This window comes from Ambystoma mexicanum, chromosome 3q (genome assembly GCF_040938575.1).
Source record: "Ambystoma mexicanum isolate Mex_15411 chromosome 3q, UKY_AmexF1_1, whole genome shotgun sequence".
Lineage (NCBI taxonomy): Eukaryota > Metazoa > Chordata > Amphibia > Caudata > Ambystomatidae > Ambystoma > Ambystoma mexicanum.
In genome coordinates this window covers 763883878-763906145 of record NC_090926.1, presented here as the reverse complement: position 1 = coordinate 763906145, position 22268 = coordinate 763883878, and the positions used below count along the sequence as shown (strand labels likewise).

Below are 22268 nucleotides of genomic sequence, written 5' to 3'. Positions count from 1 at the left end.
TTACACATAAGTGCAAATGGAGCGGTCCACTCCAGTGCCTTGAACTGTGGACATAAATGACCCACAGAGTTCACTAATTCCATAAAGATACTTGTGATGGGGGCCTCAGAGTACAACTAGCATGTCCTTACTGCCTTTATGTTTAATAGAAATAGTGGAATGCAGATCATTTTAGTCATCTCCCTGTGAGCAGAACATGTTTGGGCCCGGCTTGTCACCCAGGTGAAGCCACGCGGAACCATCCCTGTTCAATACTTTGCATTAGCCTTTCATTAGTCGTGAACATGAAGTGAAGCTGGCCAGGTGCTGCTTTCTGTGTAGGTACAGTTGATGTGTTTGTGCACAGGCGCTTACATGACTCTGTGCAGGCTGAACGTTTGCCTGCTCAGAGTCATGCAAGCTCCTGTGCACAGACGGCAAGATTGTAGTTCTGTTGCAAATTGAGAACTTAGATATGCCTTTAGGCTCCTATCGCTCGCCTAATATAAGTTACACATATTGAATGCCAACATTTCTCATAGTTTTGCTTCTCCCAACCATATACACCAAACATGTACTGCTATTGTCATCTTTTACGCCTTTTCATTTGTGTAATTTCCTTTCCAGTCACACAATGGCTGTGGCTACCTCCCAGCCAATAGGAGGCTCAGAATTCCAAACAGAGACATAGGCCAAAGGGGAACTGTTCTCACATGGGCCATTTTTCTTTTCTGCAGGCAGGAACTGATGGACTACATCCCACGGTGCGTGATCCAGCAGGTGAACCTCCAGTCCACGCAGCAGTATGTGCTCCAGGAGCTGGGAAGCGCCAAGGGCCTAGGTCCTCTCCAAGCAAGAATGCGCTTTATAGGTAAGGGAATGTGAGCGAGCATTTTCTCTATTTTCTATCACGTCATTCACATCAGATGTTCGGTCGGGGACCATCCCTGATCCACAGTACTGGTCCAACTCCAAGCAAGAATGCGCTTTATAGGTAAGGGGATGTGAGCGGGCATGTTCTCTATTTTCTATCACGTCATTCACATCAGATGTTCGGTTGGGGACCATCCCTGATCCACAGTACTGGTATGGCTTACTTGAAACCTACTACCCAGAAAATGTACTGGCCCTCCCAGTCAGGTAATACAAAAGGCACATGGCACTTATAGATCTGCACCGCCCCATAGGAATCATGACTGTGCATCCTGTAGACTACGTCCCGCAATTAATCTAATTTTAGGAGCAAGTCATCCTGGCTCTTCAACCAAGACATCTAGTATCTACCCTAGCCCACCACTGAGCACTAGGTACCCCCGAGTCCTTGCCCATACTTTGCAGACAAGGCAAGCACAGTGGAACTAGGAAAGTGTATTCTGTAAATGTAAGAATGTAATGAAACGGAATAAGATTGAAACGCACCGTAACCACTGGTGGGAGTGTAACTGAATAAGCATGTACCGGTACTAGACATGTAATCAGCTTTGTAACTGTATAATCAAGCTGTATAGTGTAACCATATTCATAAGCACAAGCGCCCAGATGCCTAAGGGTTAGGTGCGGTATATCAATTTAATAAATAAATCCCCCTCGAGATACAGTTCCCCTGTCCAGCTCGAAAAAACAGCACCACAGGATGGCATCTACGAGGTCTAGGTGGAGCTCCACCGACAAAGATTGTGACATAGGGCCTCATTACAACTTTTCCAGTCCGGAAACAACGGTGCCGGTAAGGTTACCAGCACTGTTTCCGGACTGGCAGCATACAAGCCTGATGGGCGGGTCTGTCTTGGTATCAACAGTTAGACAGACACAAATGACCACAGTTCAAGGGTGTTTTATTGACCTTTCACAAGGGTGTGATAAATGCCTATCTAATCCTAAATCTACAGATGGGAGCAAGCTACGACCATCAAAATAATAATAATGCAGGCATAGTAGAGTCTTGTCAAAATAAAAAGAGCCTATACTAAAAATAAACTATTGCCAGTCCTTACTACTAATTTACAAATAATGTGGGGTGAAGAAAGAAGTGTTCACAAAATGATAAAGTATGTTCGGGCCGTTGGTCTCCCTTCCCCATGTTTTCAGTAGGGGGCAAGGCGGGTCACTCGAAAAAAGCACACACTCTGGCTCCTGCAGCACAAGGATACAGTTCTTTTTTCACAGTTCAGGACCACTCTGAGTCGGAGTCTCTTTACTTCTTGCAAGCCTGTTGACTCAGAGGGCGTGGTGTACAAAAGAGTAATAACACTTAAACGTCCCTTTCCTTTTTCTGTGTTCAATTTGGGTGTTCACCCTGGATCCCCCTCAGCCAGGCTCAGATCCCTTTCAAAACATAAGGTCAACGTTGGATCCTTCTCTTCGAATCAGATCCCTATCCCTTTCCAACCAAAATGTTCAATGTTGATTCCTTTCACTCACTCAATTAGTCTCCCTCAGCTGAGCTCGGACCAATTGTAATGTACATTAAACTATCAAAGACTTTCAAATGTGCACAGGGTTTGGTTTGACCCATTGCATGACAACTTCGATCTTAATCTTCTTTTTTCTCACACTCAAAATCAGTTGGATACCTAACAGAGACTTTTGAATGAGAGCCCATGTGGCGACGGTTCACTGTGTATGGTATCTCTTGTTGGCCTCCCAAACTTCAATTACAAAGTTCGGCTACTCCTTTTGGTTTCCAATTATTCGTGTTGTTCCTTACAAACACTTCACACACTGTTCACTTTATACAATGTTACCGCTTCGAACCTTGGATCGAAAGACAAGTTTGATATTAGGCTCTCTGACTCACTGGCAGTGCTGTCCTTTCTGACGCTGCTTTGCTGTAGGAGCCAAGGACACCATGGTGGCAATCGCTCCTCCCTGCCTTGGTTATCGACACAGCAGAGCCCCGGGTACTTCCGACACACTGCACAGGTTTGATCAGCCTTAATTCCCAGCCTTAGGTTTTTCACTTTCCAAGGCTCACGCAAGTAACGGTCCTTAAATGTCAAGGGTACTTCCCTCCTTGCAACCCTCTCCGGTCTCGCCGTCTTTCTCCATGTATTAAACTGCCATCTTGGAACTACTGTTTCCTTGTGTATCTCGCCTCGCTCAGGGTGTGCTTTCGTGCTCCGTATTTTACCTGTGTGGGGAAGTGTGATGGAAGTCAGGTGTGTGTAATGATTTGTAATTGCCTGACCGTGTTGTTGGGACATGTCAGGTATATGGCTCTGCAATTAATCTGTTGTCGCTCACAGTGAACTGTCCGTGAGAAGGTGTTCGTGTCGGGAAAGGGTGGGGGTTCAGGTCCTATGTATCATACCTGGTAGGATGGGGAAAAGGTGTTACAGGGAAGATGATACTGTGTCTCACCCTCCGGTTTCCCACTTCCACTCCCCAAAGACCCCTCATCCAGGTGATCTTCCCGCACTAGTCCGCCCCCAGGAACTGGATCCAAAAGCGATGGCCGTGTCCTGGCCACCTGGTTGATAGATCCCCAGGGACTAGAGGGTGAGATGGGGGGGTCCTCAGGGAGTGTAAGTGGGTCACCGATGGGTGAGATGCGGTACCCCTTTCCTTATAACACCGTTTCCCCATCCTACCCCGTAGGATATTCAGAATTTCTACCCCCCCCCCCCCCTTTTCCGACACAAACACTTTCTTACACCGTGAAAGACCACGGACTAACACCGGTGCCGTTTCCCTGACATGTCCCAACACAAGGGTCAGGCAGAGTCAGGCAAATCACAGTAGCTACGCACACCTGACGGCCCTTTCCCTTTACCACAGGGATAAAAGGCGGAGCACGAGAGCACACTTTGAGCAAGGCCGAGTGCACGAGGAAGCAGCTATTCCTGACCGACAGTTCAAACGGAGGAGAAAGGTGGCAAAACCGGACGGGACGACGAGGAGGGAATTGGACTTGTCCTTTTCAACTCAGACCTGCTAAGCCTCCGAAAGGCAAATCATAAGACTGGGAAGTCCAGCTGGTGTGTGGTGTGACAGGTTTGAACGGCACACAGGGCCATCCCGTGCTGATAGCCAAAGCTGGTAGAAGCGCTTGCTGCTGTGGTGCTGTCCTTGACTCCTGAGACAAGAAATTCCAACAGTTCAGCACAGCCAATGAGTCGAAGAAGACTGCAAGTAAACCAAACTGTGCAGACGGCAACATTATTGAATAAAGAACAAACTTGTGTGTTTGAACCTTAAAATAAACCCCAGTAAAGGTCCAGAGGCAGAGTGGTCTAGCGCCGCGAGGGCGCTCATTCGAAGGACTCCGACTGGAGCCTTTTTGCATTGTTTTTTTGAAACTACGAGAACCAAGAGGCCTTAGGATAGGCCGACGTGAAGTGTCAAAGTGGTCCTACGAGGTTCGAGCAAAACCCCTCGTACACTCGAAAGTCTTTGACACATTGAGGAAAACTGAGTGAACTATGAAGTTGGCAAATGGGTACCCAACTGAGGGATTCCTGCGAATTGGGTGTAAACAGTGATATACCCCTGAAAATTGTGACGACAAGTGTGAACCCAGCTGAGAGATGTCCACAGTGACTAGTTGTTTAAAGAGACATTGAGACTTTTGAATTATATGTTTTGAGTGAAAGGCCGTAGTGAACCCGACAGAGGGAGGCTAACGTTGCAAGAAGGATCAGATCCTGGATGAGGGGGGGATCCAAGGGGCGAAGAACAATCGCCTAACATGAAAGATTGCCAAAGGAACTTTGGTTTGTTTTTTGTTTATGGTCCAGCGGCCTTCTAAGGCAAGATACTTTGCAGAAAAGAGACTTGGCCCCAGAAGGTCCTGGCATCATTTAAAGGAACTGTAACCTCCTGCTGGCGAGGCCTAGGAGTGTGCTGTACTCAAGAGTCCTGTCTTGTCCCGTGCCCAAAATGTGGCCAAGGGGGACCCCAGCCATACCATCCAGACTTATCTTTTCTTGTGAATATTATCCCACACTATTTTGTAACATAATGGTAAGGTTAGGCCCTTTTTATTTGACAAGACGCCAGTAGGACTGCCTTATTATTATGTCATGGTCGTAGCTTGCTCTCATCTTGGATTTAGGTTTAGATGAGATGTTTCTCTCACCCATTACACAGTTTAATAAACACCCTTGAACTGTGATCACTTGTGTCTGTCTTTACTGTTGCCACCATGAGTTCCTTACATATGGTGTCAGGTGTGGGATGTGACTCAATTGAAACTAATTGGGGAACCCTACAATTTAAAAAACGTTGTCAAAGAGCTTCTAACCCTTCCATTGCCACCAAGGAATTGAAAGGTTTTGATATCTGTAGAAGTAGGGAAGCTATTATCCCTTCTGGGAAATGAGGAACAATTCCTACAGACTTGGCTTTAATAACCTCCAGGGTGTTATATAAGATTGGCCCCAAAATCTGGCCTAGCGTGGAAGTTCGGGATAGATGTTTTAGCAGGCATCATCGATCCCGGCTTCCGGGGTGATGTAAAGGTTGTCTTACAGAATCATGGTGAGATACCCTTTGAAGTATGACGCAGAGATCAAATTGCCCAAGACATTTAGGAAAGGGCTCTATTCCCTCAGTTTAAAGAAAGTGAACCAGACGAAACAGAAAGAGGTACCTTAGGCTTTGGGGAAGCTGATAAGCCTTTTAACATCGGGCAAAGGAAGGGAAAAGAGCATAGCATCTATCCTGACCTAGCCTTCGCCCAGTGAAATGATCCAGCTCTCACTGAAGCTTTCCTACAAGCTATTCCAGAAGGAGAAGCCTTAGAGAAAGGAAGCCCCTTTTTCTTCTTAAAACAAGTATTACTTTATAGAAGGCTTAGTAAAAGACATAGTTGGTAATACCCAAGAGCCACCGAAAGGTTGTGCTGGATCTTACCAGTGGGCACTTAGGACAGTGTAAAACCCAGGTACATATTAGTGGGAGGTTTTACTGCCCAGGTATTCACGCCGATATAAAGACCTTTATCCAGACGTGCAAAATATGTCAAACGACCAGCAGGCACATCCTATTACCTGCCCCTCTGAAACCGTTGCCGATCATAAAAGTCCCTTTTTCAAGAATTGGGATGGACATAATTGAACCTCTAGAAACATCCAGGCTAGGCAACAAATATGTCCTTGTGATTGTGGATTATGTGACCTGATATCCCAAAGCATTCCCAATGCAAAATAATACCAAACAGCAAATCCTTAAACACCTTCTACCGTTTTTCTCCAGGGTCGGCTTTCCAAAGGAAATACTAACCGACCAGGGTTCGAATCTTGTGAGTAAGCTCATCGCAGAAGTCAAAGAGCTACTCCATCTGACCACCTTGCAAACTTCTGTGTACCATCACCAAACCGATGGCTTAGTAGAAAGATTCAATAAAATTCTGAAGTTAATTCCACGAAAATAGGTAGATAAGGACGGGAAAGACTGGGACTGAATGATACCGTGGGCACTATTTGCAGTAAGGAAAACCCCTCAGCACTCCACAGGTTTCTCTCCTTTTGAACTGCTCTATGGTAGAGAACCTAGAGATGTCCTGGACATGCTCTGGGAAACCTGGGAAGAACGAGAAGAGGCACCCATTCCCAACTCGAAAACTGCCACCAGAATGTGAGAACATATGAAGTTGGTTCGAGATCTAGTCTGTACTCATACGGGAAAGGCCCAGAGCCAACAACAATCCACTCACGACAAGAAGGTAAGCTTAAGCTCATTCTCCATAGGACAGAAATTACTGGTCCTCCTACCCACCTCAGAAAACAAGCTTGTATCCAAGTGGCATGGACCCTATGAGATATTAGAACAAATGGGAACATGTACTTATAAAGTAGCCCAACCAGACAGAAAACAGAAGTCCCATTTGTGTCACGTAAATCTCTTGAAAGAGTGGAAAGAAAACCCGTCAGCCAACCAGGCCAAAGTATTAGCCTGCCTGGTTCCAGAAGAGATGGATAACTTTGAATAGATTCCTCCAGAGCTATCTTGTCATCCGCCGCCGCCATGACTGGCGGATACTTCCGCGGTATCGCCGGCAGTATGGGTTTAGAGACTGGTAGTCCTTTCTCTATTTTTACGGCTCTAGCAGCCATCCCAGTTCCCTCAGCGTGGAGCCTGCCGGGAGTATTTATTCCGCCTCCTTCCGGTGGACGCTGCGTTGCAACCCCTCTGGATAGTTTTCCCAGTTTCCGGGTTTACGCTTGCTGCTGACACTCCGTCTGGATCGTCAGTGCATTTGTTGTGTTGTAAACTTCGTCCTCTACACAAAGTTTTCCTTCTCTTTGGTACTTTGCCTCTTACCGGTTTTATTCCGGTTCCTTTTCCCCACGTCTCTCTCCATTGAGACCCGGTACCTCTGCTCTTTCTGCTCTTTCCTCTCCGTTTACCCTGGGTTCCTCACCAATTTGGATTACAGTCTACTTTCTATTATTCAGCTTTCTCTTCTCTTACTTGAGTCCCCTTCTTCCTGTGTCCTGCCGGGCTGCATTGGATACCAGTTACACCTTCTGGCTTCACGTTTGCTACGGACCCCTGCCGTTTTCAGTCTACACCTCTTCCTGCTTCATCACTTCGGAAGTTCCTACTTGGAGTCGGACAGAGTGCATTTCGGCGCCTGACAAGGGTTTTTTCTGCCGCTTGGCTTTTTCCCTTGTGTATCGGCTTGCTCCTGGGGAGGGAGTCACAGGCGTGCTGTTCCATCAGCGTTCACTGTGGCTTCCCTCCATGACAGGCAATTACCACCAAAAAAGGAGAAAGACTACCTCGCCAGGCGAAACCTGTCCACCAAAGCCTTCGACTCAAGCAGCTCAGGTGAGGAGATTGTGGAAGCAAAGGGGGAAGTGGGAGAAAAAGGGCCAGAGAAAGGACAGATTGCAACGCCAAAACATAACAAGATGTCGGCGGAGGATCAAGTTCAAGAGCTTTGGAAGGCTTTCCAGGCTATGTCTGTAGAGCTACAGGGAGTGAAGACAGAGAACGCTCTTCTCAAACAAATGGTATCGGCTAGAGAACATCCTACTGTGGAATTACCTCCCATGCCACTCTCCTCGGGAAAGTTTGATGGTTCCCCCAAAAGGGTAAGAGAGTTCCTGGAGGCTTGTACCGTCTATTTCACGTTTAGACCCCGCACTTTCGCTACCGATCAGGCCAAGGTTGGATACCTAATCTCAAATATGACTGGGAATGCGTTGGCGTGGGCAACTCCTTTGGTAACCAGTGCAAATGCTACACTGCATGACTTTACGGGATTCCAGAACCTGCTTAAACAGACCTTTGAAAGACCGGAGTTGCCTTTTACCGCTTGTGAGGAACTGTTGGACGTAAGACAAGGTTCTTTGGACGTCCTATCCTACATTTCTTCCTTCAAGACCTTGGTGGGTGGGGCAGGTTGGTGTCAACAATCTCAATGTCAATATGTCCGCTTCCCTCTTCAACCTCCTCACCTGTTGAATCAGAGTCCTCTTCAATAGATCTGAGAGTTCGATGCGCTCTGTAGTCCTTTTCTTTTTTTCTTTGTTGCGGATATCTCCTACGAGAAGAAGCCACAGTGAGAACGATAGGAACGCCCTGACCATGACCCCCTCCCGGGAGAGACCGGAAAGGGGAAAAAAGCCAAGTGAAGGCAAAAACCCCAAGAATCACAACGGCAGGTGGGAATCCTGATGGAGGTTGTAGCAGTTGAAATTAACGGAAATCAGCAATACTAAGTAATAGAAAGCGAGGAAGGAATAACAGGAAACAGGAAGTGTAGGAAATGCAATAACTCCCACAACAAGTAAAATGGAAAAAAATAGCAAGCAAAACAGAATGGTTAATGAACCAAAGAATAAGAAGAAAAATAGAGAGAGAACGGTCCCGAGAATCGGAACCTGAAAGGACGAGGAGGAGTAGAGAGAGGAAAGCTCAGCGGAGCAGAACACAGCGTACAGCAAACCGCGGCAGCAAAAGAAAGCAAAGCTGACCGGAAGGGTTGCAACGCACAGAAGGGGCTTAAATAACTTAAATAACGCCACGTTCGCTAAACGGAGAAAGACTAGACCGTAAAGTGGATGTGACGTGAATCACGTGACAGGAATTAGGAAGTGCGTAATCGGAATCGGGGCCCCAGACGCCAGGTAGGAATGCGTCGCATGACAGTATGCCCCCTTCCAAGACACAGACCTCCCGGTTTACCAGGATGCAATCGATGAAACTTTCTTATAAGTATTGGGGCATGAATATGTGAACGAGGTTCCCAAGAATCCTCCGTATGAGAAAAACCTTTCCAATGGACCAGGTATTCCAGGCGCCCTTTGCGATACCTAGAATCCAACAACTGGGAAACCTTGTATTCAGATGAATCAGGGGAGTGAGAAGAAATAGGTAAAGATCGAGCCTTGTGAGACTGATCGGCACTCTTAAGAAGCTAAGCATGAAACACTGGGTGGATCCGTCTCAATGCATGTGGTAATTTTAGACGGAATGCCACTGGATTGATTTTCTAAGTGATAAGATAAGGTCCAATAAACCGAGGGGAGAGTTTAGACGGACAAGACCATCTTGGGAGGTATTTATTGGATAACCACACTTTAGATCCCACTTTCCAATCAGGAACCACCTGCCGGTGTCGATCTGCTTGTTTCTTATAGACTTGTAAACTGTCATTCAGGTTTACCTTTGCTTTTTCTTGGGTATCTTTTAACCTGGACAGTGTTTCAGCAACCGCCGGAAGGGTAGGTTGAAAGTTCGAGAGAGGAATAATGGGGACTTATTTCCACGGACTTCATAGTGGATCTGCCTCTGTCCGAATCATGTACGTGTATAATGGTCACGGTGGATAAGTTTTCAAAAATGGCACATTTCTCTCCCCTTCCCGGTCTTCCCAGCGCAGCGAGAATGGCTGAGGTTTTTGCCAGAGACATCTTCAAATTACATGGCATCCCGGACAAGATTATTTCTGATCGAGGGAGTCAGTACATCTCAAAGTTTTGGAAGGCTCTTTGTGTCAGACTAGGCATTGAAAGAGCGCTTTCCTCGGGATTTCATCCTCAAACCAACGGTCAGACCGAACGCCTCAATGCCACTTTGGAGCAGTACCTGAGATGTTACATCAATCAACACCAGGACAATTGGGTTTCTCTGCTTCCCACAGCAGAGTTCACATACAACAACACCAAGCATTTTGCCATCGGTCTTTCCCCTTTCTACTGTACTTACGGAGTCCACCCCAAAGCATTTCTGCTCAATGTTCCAAGCCTCACTAATTCCCCGGCTGCAGAAGAAGTTCTACTGAATATTGCAGCAGCTCAGACCGCCGCTTTACGAAGCCTAGAAGACAGTAGAAGACACAATAAGGAGCAGACTGACAAGCATCGCAAAGAATTTCCGAAGTTGGAGGCAGGCGACAAGGTGTGGTTGTCCACCAGATACTTACCCAAATGGACACATCCTTCTAAACTATCTCCTCGTTTCTTGGGTCCTTTCCCTGTCCTCTCTAGAGTCAATCCTGTCACTTATAGGCTTCAGCTTCCTTCTACCCTCAGTCGCATTCATCCAGTATTTCATTCTTCCCTTCTCAAACCCTTCATACCTGACCCCCACTGCAGAAAGGTTCCCAGTCAGGTTTTCTTACCTGAGAAGAACAAGGATGAATATGAGGTGTCTTCCATACTGGACTCTAGGTATTATAGAGGTCGTTTGGAATACTTACTGTCTTGGAAGGGTTACCCCGAGTCGGAGGACTGGTGGGAACCCGCTTCACAGATACATGCCCCTAGGTTAATATCCAGATTCCACCGCTTACACCCAGGTAAGCCGGGGTTTTCACGCACTGGAGGGGGGCATACTGTCATCTGCCGCCGTCGTGACTGGCGGATACTTCCGCGGTATCGCTGGCAGTATGGGTTTAGAGACTGGTAGTCCCTTCTCTATTTTTACGGCTCTAGCAGCCGTCCCAGTTCCCTCAGCGTGGAGCCTGCCGGGAGTATTTATTCCTCCTCCTTCTGGTGGACGCTGCGTTGCAACCCATCTGGATAGTTTTCCCAGTTTCCGGGTTTACGCTTGCTGCTGACACTCCGTCTGGATCGTCAGTGCATTTGTTCCGTTGTAAACTTCGTCCTCTGCACTAAGTTTTCCTTCTCTTTGGTACTTTGCCTCTTACCGGTTTTATTCTGGTTCCTTTTCCCCGCGTCTCTCTCCTTTCAGACCCGGTACCTCTGCTCTTTCTGCTCTTTCCTCTCCGTTTACCCTGGGTTCCTCTCCAATTTGGATTCCAGTCTACTTTCTATTATTCAGCTTTCTCTTCTATTACTTGAGTCCCCTTCTTCCTGTGTCCTGCCGGGCTGCATTGGATACCAGTTACGCCTTCTGGCTTCACGCTTGCTACGGACCCCTGCCGTTTTCAGTCTACACCTCTTCCTGCTTCATCACTTCGGAAGTTCCTACTTGGAGTCGGACAGAGTGCATTTCGGCGCCTGACGAGGGTTTTTTCTGTCGCTTGGCTTTTTCCCTTGTGTATCGGCTTGCTCCCGGGGAGGGAGTCACAGGCGTGCTGTTACATCAGCGTTCACTGTGGCTTCCCTCTGTGACAGGCAATTACCACCAAAAAAGGAAAAAGACTACCTCGCCAGGTTAAACCTGTCCCCCGAAGCCTTCGACTCAAGCAGCTCAGGTGAGGAGATTGTGGAAGCAAAGGGGGAAGTGGGAGAAAAAGGGTCAGAGAAAGGACATATCTATCCAACAACAAGGAGATCTAAAAGATGTAGTTAACTCATTTCCCGATGTATTCTCAGAAAAACCAGGAAGATTGAAAGGCACATACCACTATATTGGAATACCTAAAACCGTATAGACTCCCGGAAGCCCGTAAACAGATAGTGATTGAGGAATTCAACAAAATGTTGAAAACCAATATTATCAAGCCTTCTTCAAGTCCATGGTCCTCTCCTATCGTGTTGGTCACTAAACCTGACCGTTCCTGAGATTCTGCACAGCTTTCCGTCAAGTTAATGCCATTTCAGACTTTGATGCCTATCCCTTTCCACGCATCTATGACCTAATTGACAAACTCAGAGCAGCCACCTTTCTCTCCACCCTAGACGAGACCAAAGGGTACTGGCAAGTTCCCGTATTTGGGCCAGATAAGAAAAGACTGCTTTTTCAACACCTATAGGACTGTTTCAGTTCAAAGTCCTCCCATTTTGGCTTACACAGCGTGCCAGCCACTTTCCAATGCCTCACGGATAAAATCCTGCAACCCTATTCCGATTTCTGTGAAGTGTATATCTCTTCCATCTTTATAACATCATGAAAGTCCTCAGAGTGGCTGGACTAACTGCTAATCCAGCTAAATACAGACTGGCCTGGTCACCTGTAAAATACCTCAGCTTCTTTGTAGGGAATGGGAATGTACAGCCTCAACATGAGAAGGTGAAAGCCATCATAGATACACCAACACCCAAGAACAAAATTGTAATTGTAATTGGTTATTTATAACGCGCTTAATACCCATAGGTTTCTAAGCATGGACCCGGGGATTGAACCTGCTTTGTTCTGCGCATCGCCATGCTTCCAAGGCGGGCGTGTTGCCCCTGAGCTATCCTCCTGAAGAGATCTTTGAGCTTTTCCGTGGTTAATAGGATATTACCAAAGGTTTATCCCCAACTTTTCAGATAAAACAGCTATGCTGACAGGTAAACTCAAGAATTCTGAACCCCAGCAGAAACTTCATTGGAATGACAAGGATGATATATTTTATAACACCTTAAACAGACTCTGTGCCAAAACCCAATCCTGAAGGTAGTCGACTTCTCTAAAGAGTTTATATTACAGACGGATGCCTGCCATACAGGGTTAGGAGCAGTCCTGTCCCAAGTTTACGATGGATCAGAACACCCCATCTTATTTTTTAGTCTCAAGCTTTTCCCATGTGAAAAAAAATTACTCGGGCCACCAGTGGGCGCAGGGAAGATGGCTGCCTGAACTTCGAGCTCCCCACTTGGTCCCGGGAAATAAGTTTCAAGACATGCCTTAACGTTTTACCAGCCCCGATTTCCAGCATAATCTGAGAAAAGAAATCGCCGAGGAACAAGAGGGAGTTTGCCCGGACTCCAGAGGTGTCCCCGTTCTCCCACTAGCTGACTGCGGACCGTGGCACTCCCCCTCCCCCAAGCGCTCTCTCGAGATCCGTGTGCTGGCCAGCCGCGCCGAGGGAGGAGGAGCTGGCCCCTCTGCCGTGTTCGCCCGTGGCCGAATACTTCCAGGCACAACATTGCAGGGCTGGGTGGACCCCCCCCGAAGATCTCCTCCGCTCTTTAGCAGCCCGCCCCCTCACCCCAGGCGAAAAGCGGCACACGGCAGCCTACCGCACTGGAACGGCGGGTGCAGCGACTGCGGCGCCCTGCCACGTGGAGCATCCGGGGAGCCGTGCCTCCCCCATCACCCCAGGTACCGTCAGCGTAATCCGGCCCGGGCTGACACGGGAGCGCGCCCGGGCCTCACCGCTGCGACCCGCCTACCCACGCAACAACACCACCGCCACAAGGCGAACAGAGGCCCGCCTCGGCGGCCCTCGCCCCCCCCCCCATAGCATCGCTGTCACCGCCACAGCGGGGCCCGCCCTACACAACTTTCTGGTGATAGTAACGACGGGCAGAGGAGCCCACGCAAACGCCGGGGGTAGGCTCAGGCCGTCGCAGGAGCGCGCCTGGGCCCCCCCACCTCTCGGCCTGCCCTTCTGCTTGGATGGGCCCCACTTGGAGGGGTCTGATCGCTGGGCCTCTTGGTTCAAGCTCTGCATTCCGCTGCGGAGCCACATCAGGGCCCTCGCTCACCAGCTGCACTCTCCCCCGCGGGCGCTACCTCACGAGACCATCACGTGGTAGCCGCCTCGGGTGAAGAACAGCATCACCCCCCTCCCAGGGGGCTCCTTGAGAATCAATACCCCCATCAGCACTCTCCTGTGGTCACCACTCCAGCGCAGGGGGCCCACCATATCTAGGGGACACAGGAAGCAAATCAGGCCGGTCTCTCCCCCAAACGGTGGAACCCCCAGTCTCGCACCTCTGCCGCCAGCTAAGGCCTGCCCGGACCTTCCGAGAGGACCACCATAGTGAACCAGTGAATCTCAGTGACATAAGATCGGACCGAGGAGGGCTGGGCCTCTCGCGAAATTACGGGGGAACACCACCGCCTGAAAGATAACCACAAGGACTTGAGCTAAGGCGACGGGACGGGTGGCCCGGGGCCCCGGGTTTCTCCTAGAAGACATCCTGAGAGGACCCGTCATCCCAGGGCGAACAACACCCCATGAGTTGGAGAGAAACTCTTGCGAAATACCAGTTCACCACAGGACACCACACGATGGAAACCGGCCCTACTACCACACAACCCCCAGATATGAATGCCATGCAGTGTAACATTCAAATGATCCTTGAGGAGATCAGAGGCATGAGGATGGACATGGGGGCCAAATTGGCTGCTCTCACGGCCAAGGTTTCCACATTAGAGGACCGAATGGAGGGGGTCGAGAATAACCAAGTATCAACGGATCTCCTTGAAACGCGAATGGACACCAAATTCAAGGAACTTCAACGCCGCGAGGAAGATCTCCGGCTCAAGGTTGATCATATGGAAAACCGGGAGAGGAGAAATAATTTGAGAATCTTCGGCCTCGAGGAGACCGAAGGGGAGACCCCCGTGGGACTGGAAAGTAAAATTCAAGACATCATCCGAATTGTCCAGGGATCCGACTCAGGTGAAACTCTTCTCCTCGACAGGGTCCACCGGGCTGGCGGCGGAGGCGGGGGCCCACGTTCGGTCCTAGCAATGTTTCATTACTACAGAGTCAAGGCTAGGGTGCTAGAGCGGGCGAGAACTTTGCGTGACATTCAGCATGGCAACTCTAGAGTGACAATATACCAAGACCTCTCTGCCCTCACGCTCCAGATGAGAAAGAAATGCGGTTCCATAACCAGATGGCTACAGGAAAAGGGAGTAAGATATTGCTAGGGTCACCCATTCTACCTGGCGTTCGAGTGGCAGGGCCAGAGATACCAACTGGTCACAGAAATAGACATTCAGAGGGCCACGGATGACCTTACGGGCGACCAAGCGGGATCGTCTGGAGACCAGAGTGGAACCCGCAGAGACCGCAGCCATGTCCCTCGGGGCCCCGACCTCTCTCAAGGGAAGCTGAAAGTCAAAGGTTCACGCACATTTTGGAAGACCAGACACCCCTCTACGGAACAGGGGGACCCCGTATGAGCACGTGTGTGACACTTAAGGCTTGGTCGCCGTATTATGGCCCGACTCAGGTCTTTCCACACTTATTGCAACCTCAAAGACCTCGCTGGGCGCAATATGTTCTTCCCATGGTTTACGGGGGGTTTGTTGTTCAAATGACCCAGGTCAGAGTTGAAATGTTGCCCATTTTTGAGGCTGTTCTATGGTTCCATAGTGTGACACTTTACGATTCTCCTCAGAGAATTGCAGGCGGCACGCGACCCCGCACTGTGACATGCTCCAAGAGGGATGAGAGTTGTGGATCACATGCCAAGGTTGGAGGGTAAATAAGGGAGGGGGCACCACATCCGGATCCCCACCACCAACACCAATGGGCTGACACGCAGCGGAGAAAGGCATGACGCGAGGTGTCATACTGAAAAATTATTTTTCCCGGGGCCGGGGTAGCGACCCTGGCGGTTTGTTGCTCGCTTCAACCCCTTCTGGGGAGCAAGCGGCGAACGCCCCACAAGACCGGTAAAGGGGAGGGAAAGGGGGGGAGGAGCTTTTGACGGGGTTAAGGTGAAGGGGGAAATCCAGCTCGAGTCATGGACACTAATCTTGCAACGGGTTCTAGGTAGCGGACACTTGGAGAGGTTTATGGAGCACAAGATGAAAGATGACAATGATTGAAGGAAAGATAGGCACGCTGAACGTCAAGGGCCTCAACTCCCAGAACAAAAGGTCCCTTACGAGTAATTTGTTCCGCAAACAAAGCCTAGCAGTCCTTTTCCTACAAGAAACACACTACAGGCAAGGAAAAGAGTCGAAAATAAAGGGGAAAGAGATTGGTAGCAACTACTGGGCCTCTCATAGGAGCTCAAAAAAGGAAGGGGTTGGCATGCTCCTTGGCAGGACGTTTCACCTCACGGGAGTGGAAACCAAGAGGGGCATTGGGGGTCGATTCCTAGGTATTAAGGGAACCTATGAGGGAGAGCGCATCACCCTGGCCACTTTATACGCACCCAACTAGGGGCAAATATGCTTCCTTACCCAGATCTTTAATCTCATGGACGAATGGGCGGAGGGCACCACGATACTGGTGGGGGGGATTTTAAACTGATATCGGATCCCCATCTAGATTGGTGGTCCGCGAAGGGGGGACACCCAAGGGGATTTCTAAAGATAACCTGGCCCTGCAAACCCTTCTGAGGGAACACTATTGGGTGGACGTTTGGCGTAAAACACACCCAGGCCAAGGCGGATACACCCTTTTCTCGCCTCTGCACTGCACCTATACCAGAATCGACCTCTTGGCGCAAACGGGAAAGGGGGCTAATTGAAAAAAAAATCAGTGCGGAGTTGGGCGTGTTACGAGCCAGGCTGGGCCTCCCAGGGGTGGACCATGGGGCTCTTCTGGAGGAGATGCAAGGTAAAAGACAGGAACTCCACACGGTCCTTACAGGGGAAGTCATCAAGAAAATGCGTTACACTAAGCAAAGGTACTACGAGCGGGGAGATAGGGTCGGTACCCTCTTGGCACAGAGAACCCGAGGTTGTAGAGCTGAGAGAGGAGTAGCTCATATCAGGGATGGGGGGGCGGGACCCATAGAGGCCAGGAGGAAATTGTGGAATGTTTTGCTGACTACTATAGAAAACTCTACTCTAGGCAGGCAGGTGAATCACTAGATGACATCCGTACCTACTTGGCAGAGCACCCTCTGCCTAAGCTGTCAGAAGTGGAGCTAGAGGCCCTGGAGGGGGAGATATCCGAGGAGGAGGTGGAAGGCGCCATCAAGAGATTGAAAGCGGGAAAGGCACCAGGGGGTGACTGCTATACGGCTGACTTTTACAAGCAGACCCAATCTGTCCTGCTAAAACCATTAACCAAACTATTTAACCAGATCAGGAACCGGGAGTCAATTCCACTGACGTTCCTACAGGCCCTCATCACTGTGATACCTAAACCCGGCAAGGACCAGAGGGAATGCGGGTCCTATAGACCTATCTCGCTCCTGAACCTGGACGCCAACATTTTTGCAAGAATCCTGGCCTCCAGATTGGAGCGCTGCCTTCCTCGCTTGATACATCCCGATCAGGCATGATTTGTCCTAAACAGGCAAGGCTCTGATAACATGCGGAAGACTCTCCACGTGCTCTCCTCCAGGGTGGTTCGGTACGAGGGTGCACTCCTACTGGCCCTGGACGCGGAGAAAGCCTTCGACAGGGTCAGTTGGGCTTTCATGGGGGAGGTTCTCACGACTATGGGCATGGGCCCGAGGTGGCTGGGCTGGATGTCCGCACTCTATTCCTCTCCCTCTGCCAGAGTAGTAACGAATGGGACAGAGTCGAGAGTGTTCCCACTCGAGCGAGGTACACGACAAGGGTGCCCACTGTCCCCGTTAATTTACGCACTCATAATGGAACCCTGGGCAATCTCGGTCCGCAACAACGAGGCCATCGGGGGGGGTACAGATAGGAGACATACACTGCAAAATCTGCCTTTTCGCAGACGATGCATTGCTTTACATCACAAAGCCGTCCCAGACGATCCCGTGATGCTACAGGGTCTCTCACGTTACGGGGAATTGTCAGGGTACAAGGTTAACCTTGAGAAGTTGGTGGCATTCATGGGGGGAAACCTATCAGACCCAGAGATAGCCTATGTGAAGGGGCTCCCCTTTACCTTACGGGAGGAGGGATTCCGGTATCTGGGGGTCCAGGTTGCACGCGACCCAGAGGACCTTTACTCAGCCAACTCCCCCCCCCTCTGGTCAGCAATCAGAAAAGACGTGGAAAGGTGGGCGGGGTTGGGTCTCTCCTGGATGGCAAGCCTTAATCTTATAAAAATGGTTATCCTCCCCAAGTTCCTATTCCTTTTCCAAATGCTCCCGGTACTGATCCCCAAAACATTCTTCACGGAAACAAAGCGAGTCCTTCTCAACTTCCTCTGGTCGGGCAAAAAACACAGGATCTCTTACGAGGTACTGACCAGGCCGAAGAACGACGGTGGGGTGGGATACCCTGACCTAGAAACATACCATAGGGCTTCCCAGCTAAGGATCCTACCCGACCACTTTACCCCAGGCACGGAAAAACAATGGGTGGCCATGGATAATAGGGTTCTCGCGCCCGTCACAGTGGAGGAATGGCTCTGGGTCCCTAGGAAAAACATCCCTAGAAGTGTCCTGAACGGCCCAGTCCTGAAAGTACGGTGGTCCTTGTGGAAGGAGGGAGGTTACTATCGCTGGCTCACGACCTGGCCCTCCCCATTGAGCTGCATCTGGGCCCCCCCCATCTTAGTTCAGATAGCAGAGCTAGCGGCATACCAAAAGTGGTTTGAAGCTGGCCTTAGCAGGACTGGCCACCTCTGGGCGGGGGGGCACGTTCCTACCCCTGAGAGATCTGGAGGAGGCCCTGGGAATAGGTACTCTGTCCCCCTTCCGTTACTTCAACTCAAGGGAGTCCTCACTGAACCATCATGGGGGGACACCCTCAGAAGGGACCTTACAGACTTCGAGAAACTTCTCCTCTCTGCCAGGGGCTCTAAGGGGATAATATCCCGCCTCTACAGGCTCCTCCTGTTTTCCACCCTAAGAGACCCACCACCGGCACACACGCAATGGGGAAGGGACCTGGAGAGGAAATCGATGACGAAAGATGGACGGCAATGTGCAGGCGGGCCAACAGATCCACAACCTCACTCCAATATCGCCATCAAGCCCTCAAGGTTTTACATCGATGGCACTATCCCCCACAGAGGATTGCCAGAATGAGGCCGGGATACGACCCGCATTGCTGGAAATGTAGGACAGTGAGGGGGGATTATATCCACATGTGGTGGGGGTGCCCAGTGGTTCAAAAGTACTGGGGGGAGGTGTTAACTTGGATTAAAGGGGTTGATGGGGTTGAACGATCCTCCTGCCCCTGGCTTCTCCTCTTTGGAATAGACTCTGGGGACGGCCAGGAAGACACCCAGGACCATATGCTACAGATCATGTTGGTGGCGGCCAGGTGCTGTCTAGCACAGAAATGGAAAAACCCTGGCACGCCAGGGGAAAAAGCATGGGTCACCAAAGTGCGGGCCATTTACGACATGGAATTTCTCACACATCTACTTGACGAGGCCAAGTCAAACATTGAAGAGACGTGGCTGCCTTTCTTTGATAAATACGGGCGCCCTGCCTAATGTGATACAACCTGGCCAGGGGCCCCTCTACCGGTGGTGATAAGCGGCCGCCCATTAACTCGACTGTAACCTTCCCGAAACTTGGCTCATGACTTTGGTGTGCTAAAGTCACACATCACGGTAGTACCGCTATGCTCTTTAAGAACCTGTTAAGCAAGCAGCAAATGAGAACTTGAACTGGAGGAGAGAGGGGGCATGGGGGGGGTCGGGGAGGGACGTGTTATCATTGTTTTTTTTGTTATTCCATTTCTGCATATGCTCTGTGATGTTATAACACATGCGAAACTTAATAAAAAATGATTTTCCCCCAAAAAAAAAAAATTACTCTGTGTTGGAACCAGAGGCCCTGGCCATCAAGTTGGCCATTATCCATCTTAGATACTACCTATTAGGAAGAAAGTTCCCACTCGTTACAGACCACGCGCCCCTAATTTGGATTAGCCAATGCAAAGATTCCAACCCTCGGGTCATGCAATGGTTTCTTGACCTACAACCATATTGTTTCACGGTGGAACACCGAAAAGGCAAAGACCAGGGAAATGTAGACTTACTTTCCCAGTTCACTGTGAAAAAAATGCAGCTACATCGCATGGAATTCCCAGGGACCTGTCATCCAGGTTGTCAGGACCGGCCATCACTATTGAATCCAGTTCCTGGGGGTGGCCCAGTGCGGGAGGATCACCTGGATGGGGGATCCTTGGGGAGTGAAATGGAGCCACTGATGGGTGAGATGCGGTACCCCCTTCCTTATAACATTTTTTCCACATCCTACCCTGCACGATATTCAGAAGTTCTAACCCCTCCCTTTTTTACGACACAAACACTTTCTTACACAGTGAAAGACAACTGAAAAACACCAGAGCAGTTTACCTGACATGACCCAACAAAAGGGTCAGGCAGAGTCAGGCAATTGACAAAAACTATGCACACCTGACTGCCCTTTTCCTTCCCCATAGGGATTAAAGGCGGAGAATGAGAGCACACTTTGAGCAATGCTAATCGCACGAGGAAGCAGCTATTTCGGTCTGGCATTTCAAACAGAGGAGAAAGGCGGCGATGCCTGGAGGGATGACGAGGAGGGTCTTGCCCTTGCACTTTTCAACTCAAACCTGCGAAGCCTTTGAAAGGGAAAGCATACGACCAGGAAGTCCAGCAGGCGTGTGATGTGACAGGTGTCAATGGCACACAGAGCCCTCCCGCGCTGATAGCCAAAGCGGGGAGAAGCGCTTGCCGCCGTGGTGTCGTCCTTGACTCCCAAGGCAAGAACATCCAACAGTTCAGCACAGCCGATGAGTTGGAGAAAACTGATAGTAAACCAAACTGTGCTGGGCCCAAGGTTGCAGGCGGCAACATTGTCCAACAAAGAACTTATGTGTTTAAACCTTAAAAAAACATTAAAGGTCCAGTGGCAGAGTGGTCCAGTGCTGCAGGGGCGCTCATTCGAATGACTGACTGGAGTCTTTTTGTGTTGTTTTGTTGAAACTACGAGAACCAAGAGGTCTAAGTTGAGGATGGCGTGAAGTGTCAAAGTGGTCCTACGACGGTCGAGCAAAACCCTTCGTACACTCGAAAGTCTTTGACACATTGAGAAAAACAGTGAGCTGTGAAATTTGCATATGTGAACCGACTGAATGATGCCTGCGAATTGGGGGTAAACAGTGATATACCCTGTGAACATTGTGGAGACAAGTGTGAACCAGGCTGAGGGATATCCAAAGTGAATAGTTGTTTAAAAAGACAATGTGACTTTTGAATGATACATTTTGAGTGAAAGGCCATAGTGAACCGGACTTAGGGAGGCTAACATTGCAAGAAGGATCAGAGGCTCGCTGAGGGGGATCTAAGGCGCAAAGAGCAATTGCCCAACATGAAAGATTATCAAAGGAACTTTTGTTTGTTTATTGTTTATGGTCCAGGAGGCCTTCTAAGGCAAGAGACTTTGCAGAAAAGACACTTGGCCCCAGAAGGTCCTGGCATCGTTGAAAGGAATTCTAACCTTGTGCTGGTGAGGCCCAGGAGTGTGCTGGGCTCAAGTGTCCCATCTTGTCCCGTGCTAAAAACGTGGGAAAGGGAGACCCCAGTCATACCATCCTGACTTATCATTTGGTGAACACTTCTTTCTTTTCTTGTGAACATTATCCCACACTATTTTGTAACTTTGTGGTAAGGATTGGCAATCATTCTTTTTTGTTTAGGCCCCAGTTCTTAACCACTAGGTGTGCCTTGTTATTTGATGGCTGTAGCTAGCTCCCATCTTAGATTTAGGTCTAGATTAGGTGATTTTTTCACCCATTAAACAGTTGAACAAACACCATTGAACTGTGATCACTTGTGTCGGTCTTTACTGTTGCCACCATGAGTTCCTTACACCATGTACACAGCTAACTCTAACTAGGGTAGTGTTCTCGAGGTCTGTTGTTGGGGCCAAGTCAGATATTATAGCGGTTTGCTTACTACCGGGGACAATTAATGCCATTACTTGCTTCCCATTCACCCAAGCCTTTCCATGTGACGTCAGCAGAGGACTGACACAAACATATGCTGAAGGGCTCTGATCTTATTCAGGGTTTTCCCACTCTTCTCCCTTTAAACAGCTATTTCCATAAGTACGTCTTTTAATTTTTCTCCGACAATGCCTGGCCAAATGCCCCGTTTCTCTACATGAAAAGCAGATAAGAGGGGGTGGTCTGCTTCCTTTCGGTTCTTCCCTTTTGCTGTCAGGGTCATATCTTTTGGTATCCATTCCTTAGTTTTATATGACCCTCCTTGTTTTTCTATTCCCTGAGGTTGGGGTCGGTGGGTAGGTTTGTAATCTTTCCGTTCCTCACCTCGATGTACCAAGTGGAAGTGTTTGGCTACATCCGAGTGGTTTTGTGCAGTTTCAATGGCCATTGCTAGGGTAGGTCGACTTAATTGTAAGACAGCCTTTTGCAAAAAA

The 22268-nt window shown here is 49.3% G+C and overlaps 1 protein-coding gene across 1 annotated transcript in view; it reads left to right on the top strand.

Moving 5' to 3' along the window:
• The window catches only part of MYO15B (myosin XVB), a 721855-nt gene that overhangs the window by 627930 nt on the left and 71657 nt on the right, over positions 1-22268 (top strand). The window contains exon 40 of the mRNA XM_069654768.1: positions 717-850. Within this exon, the coding sequence (XP_069510869.1) occupies positions 717-850 (134 nt within the window). The remainder of the gene's footprint in view (positions 1-716; positions 851-22268) is intronic.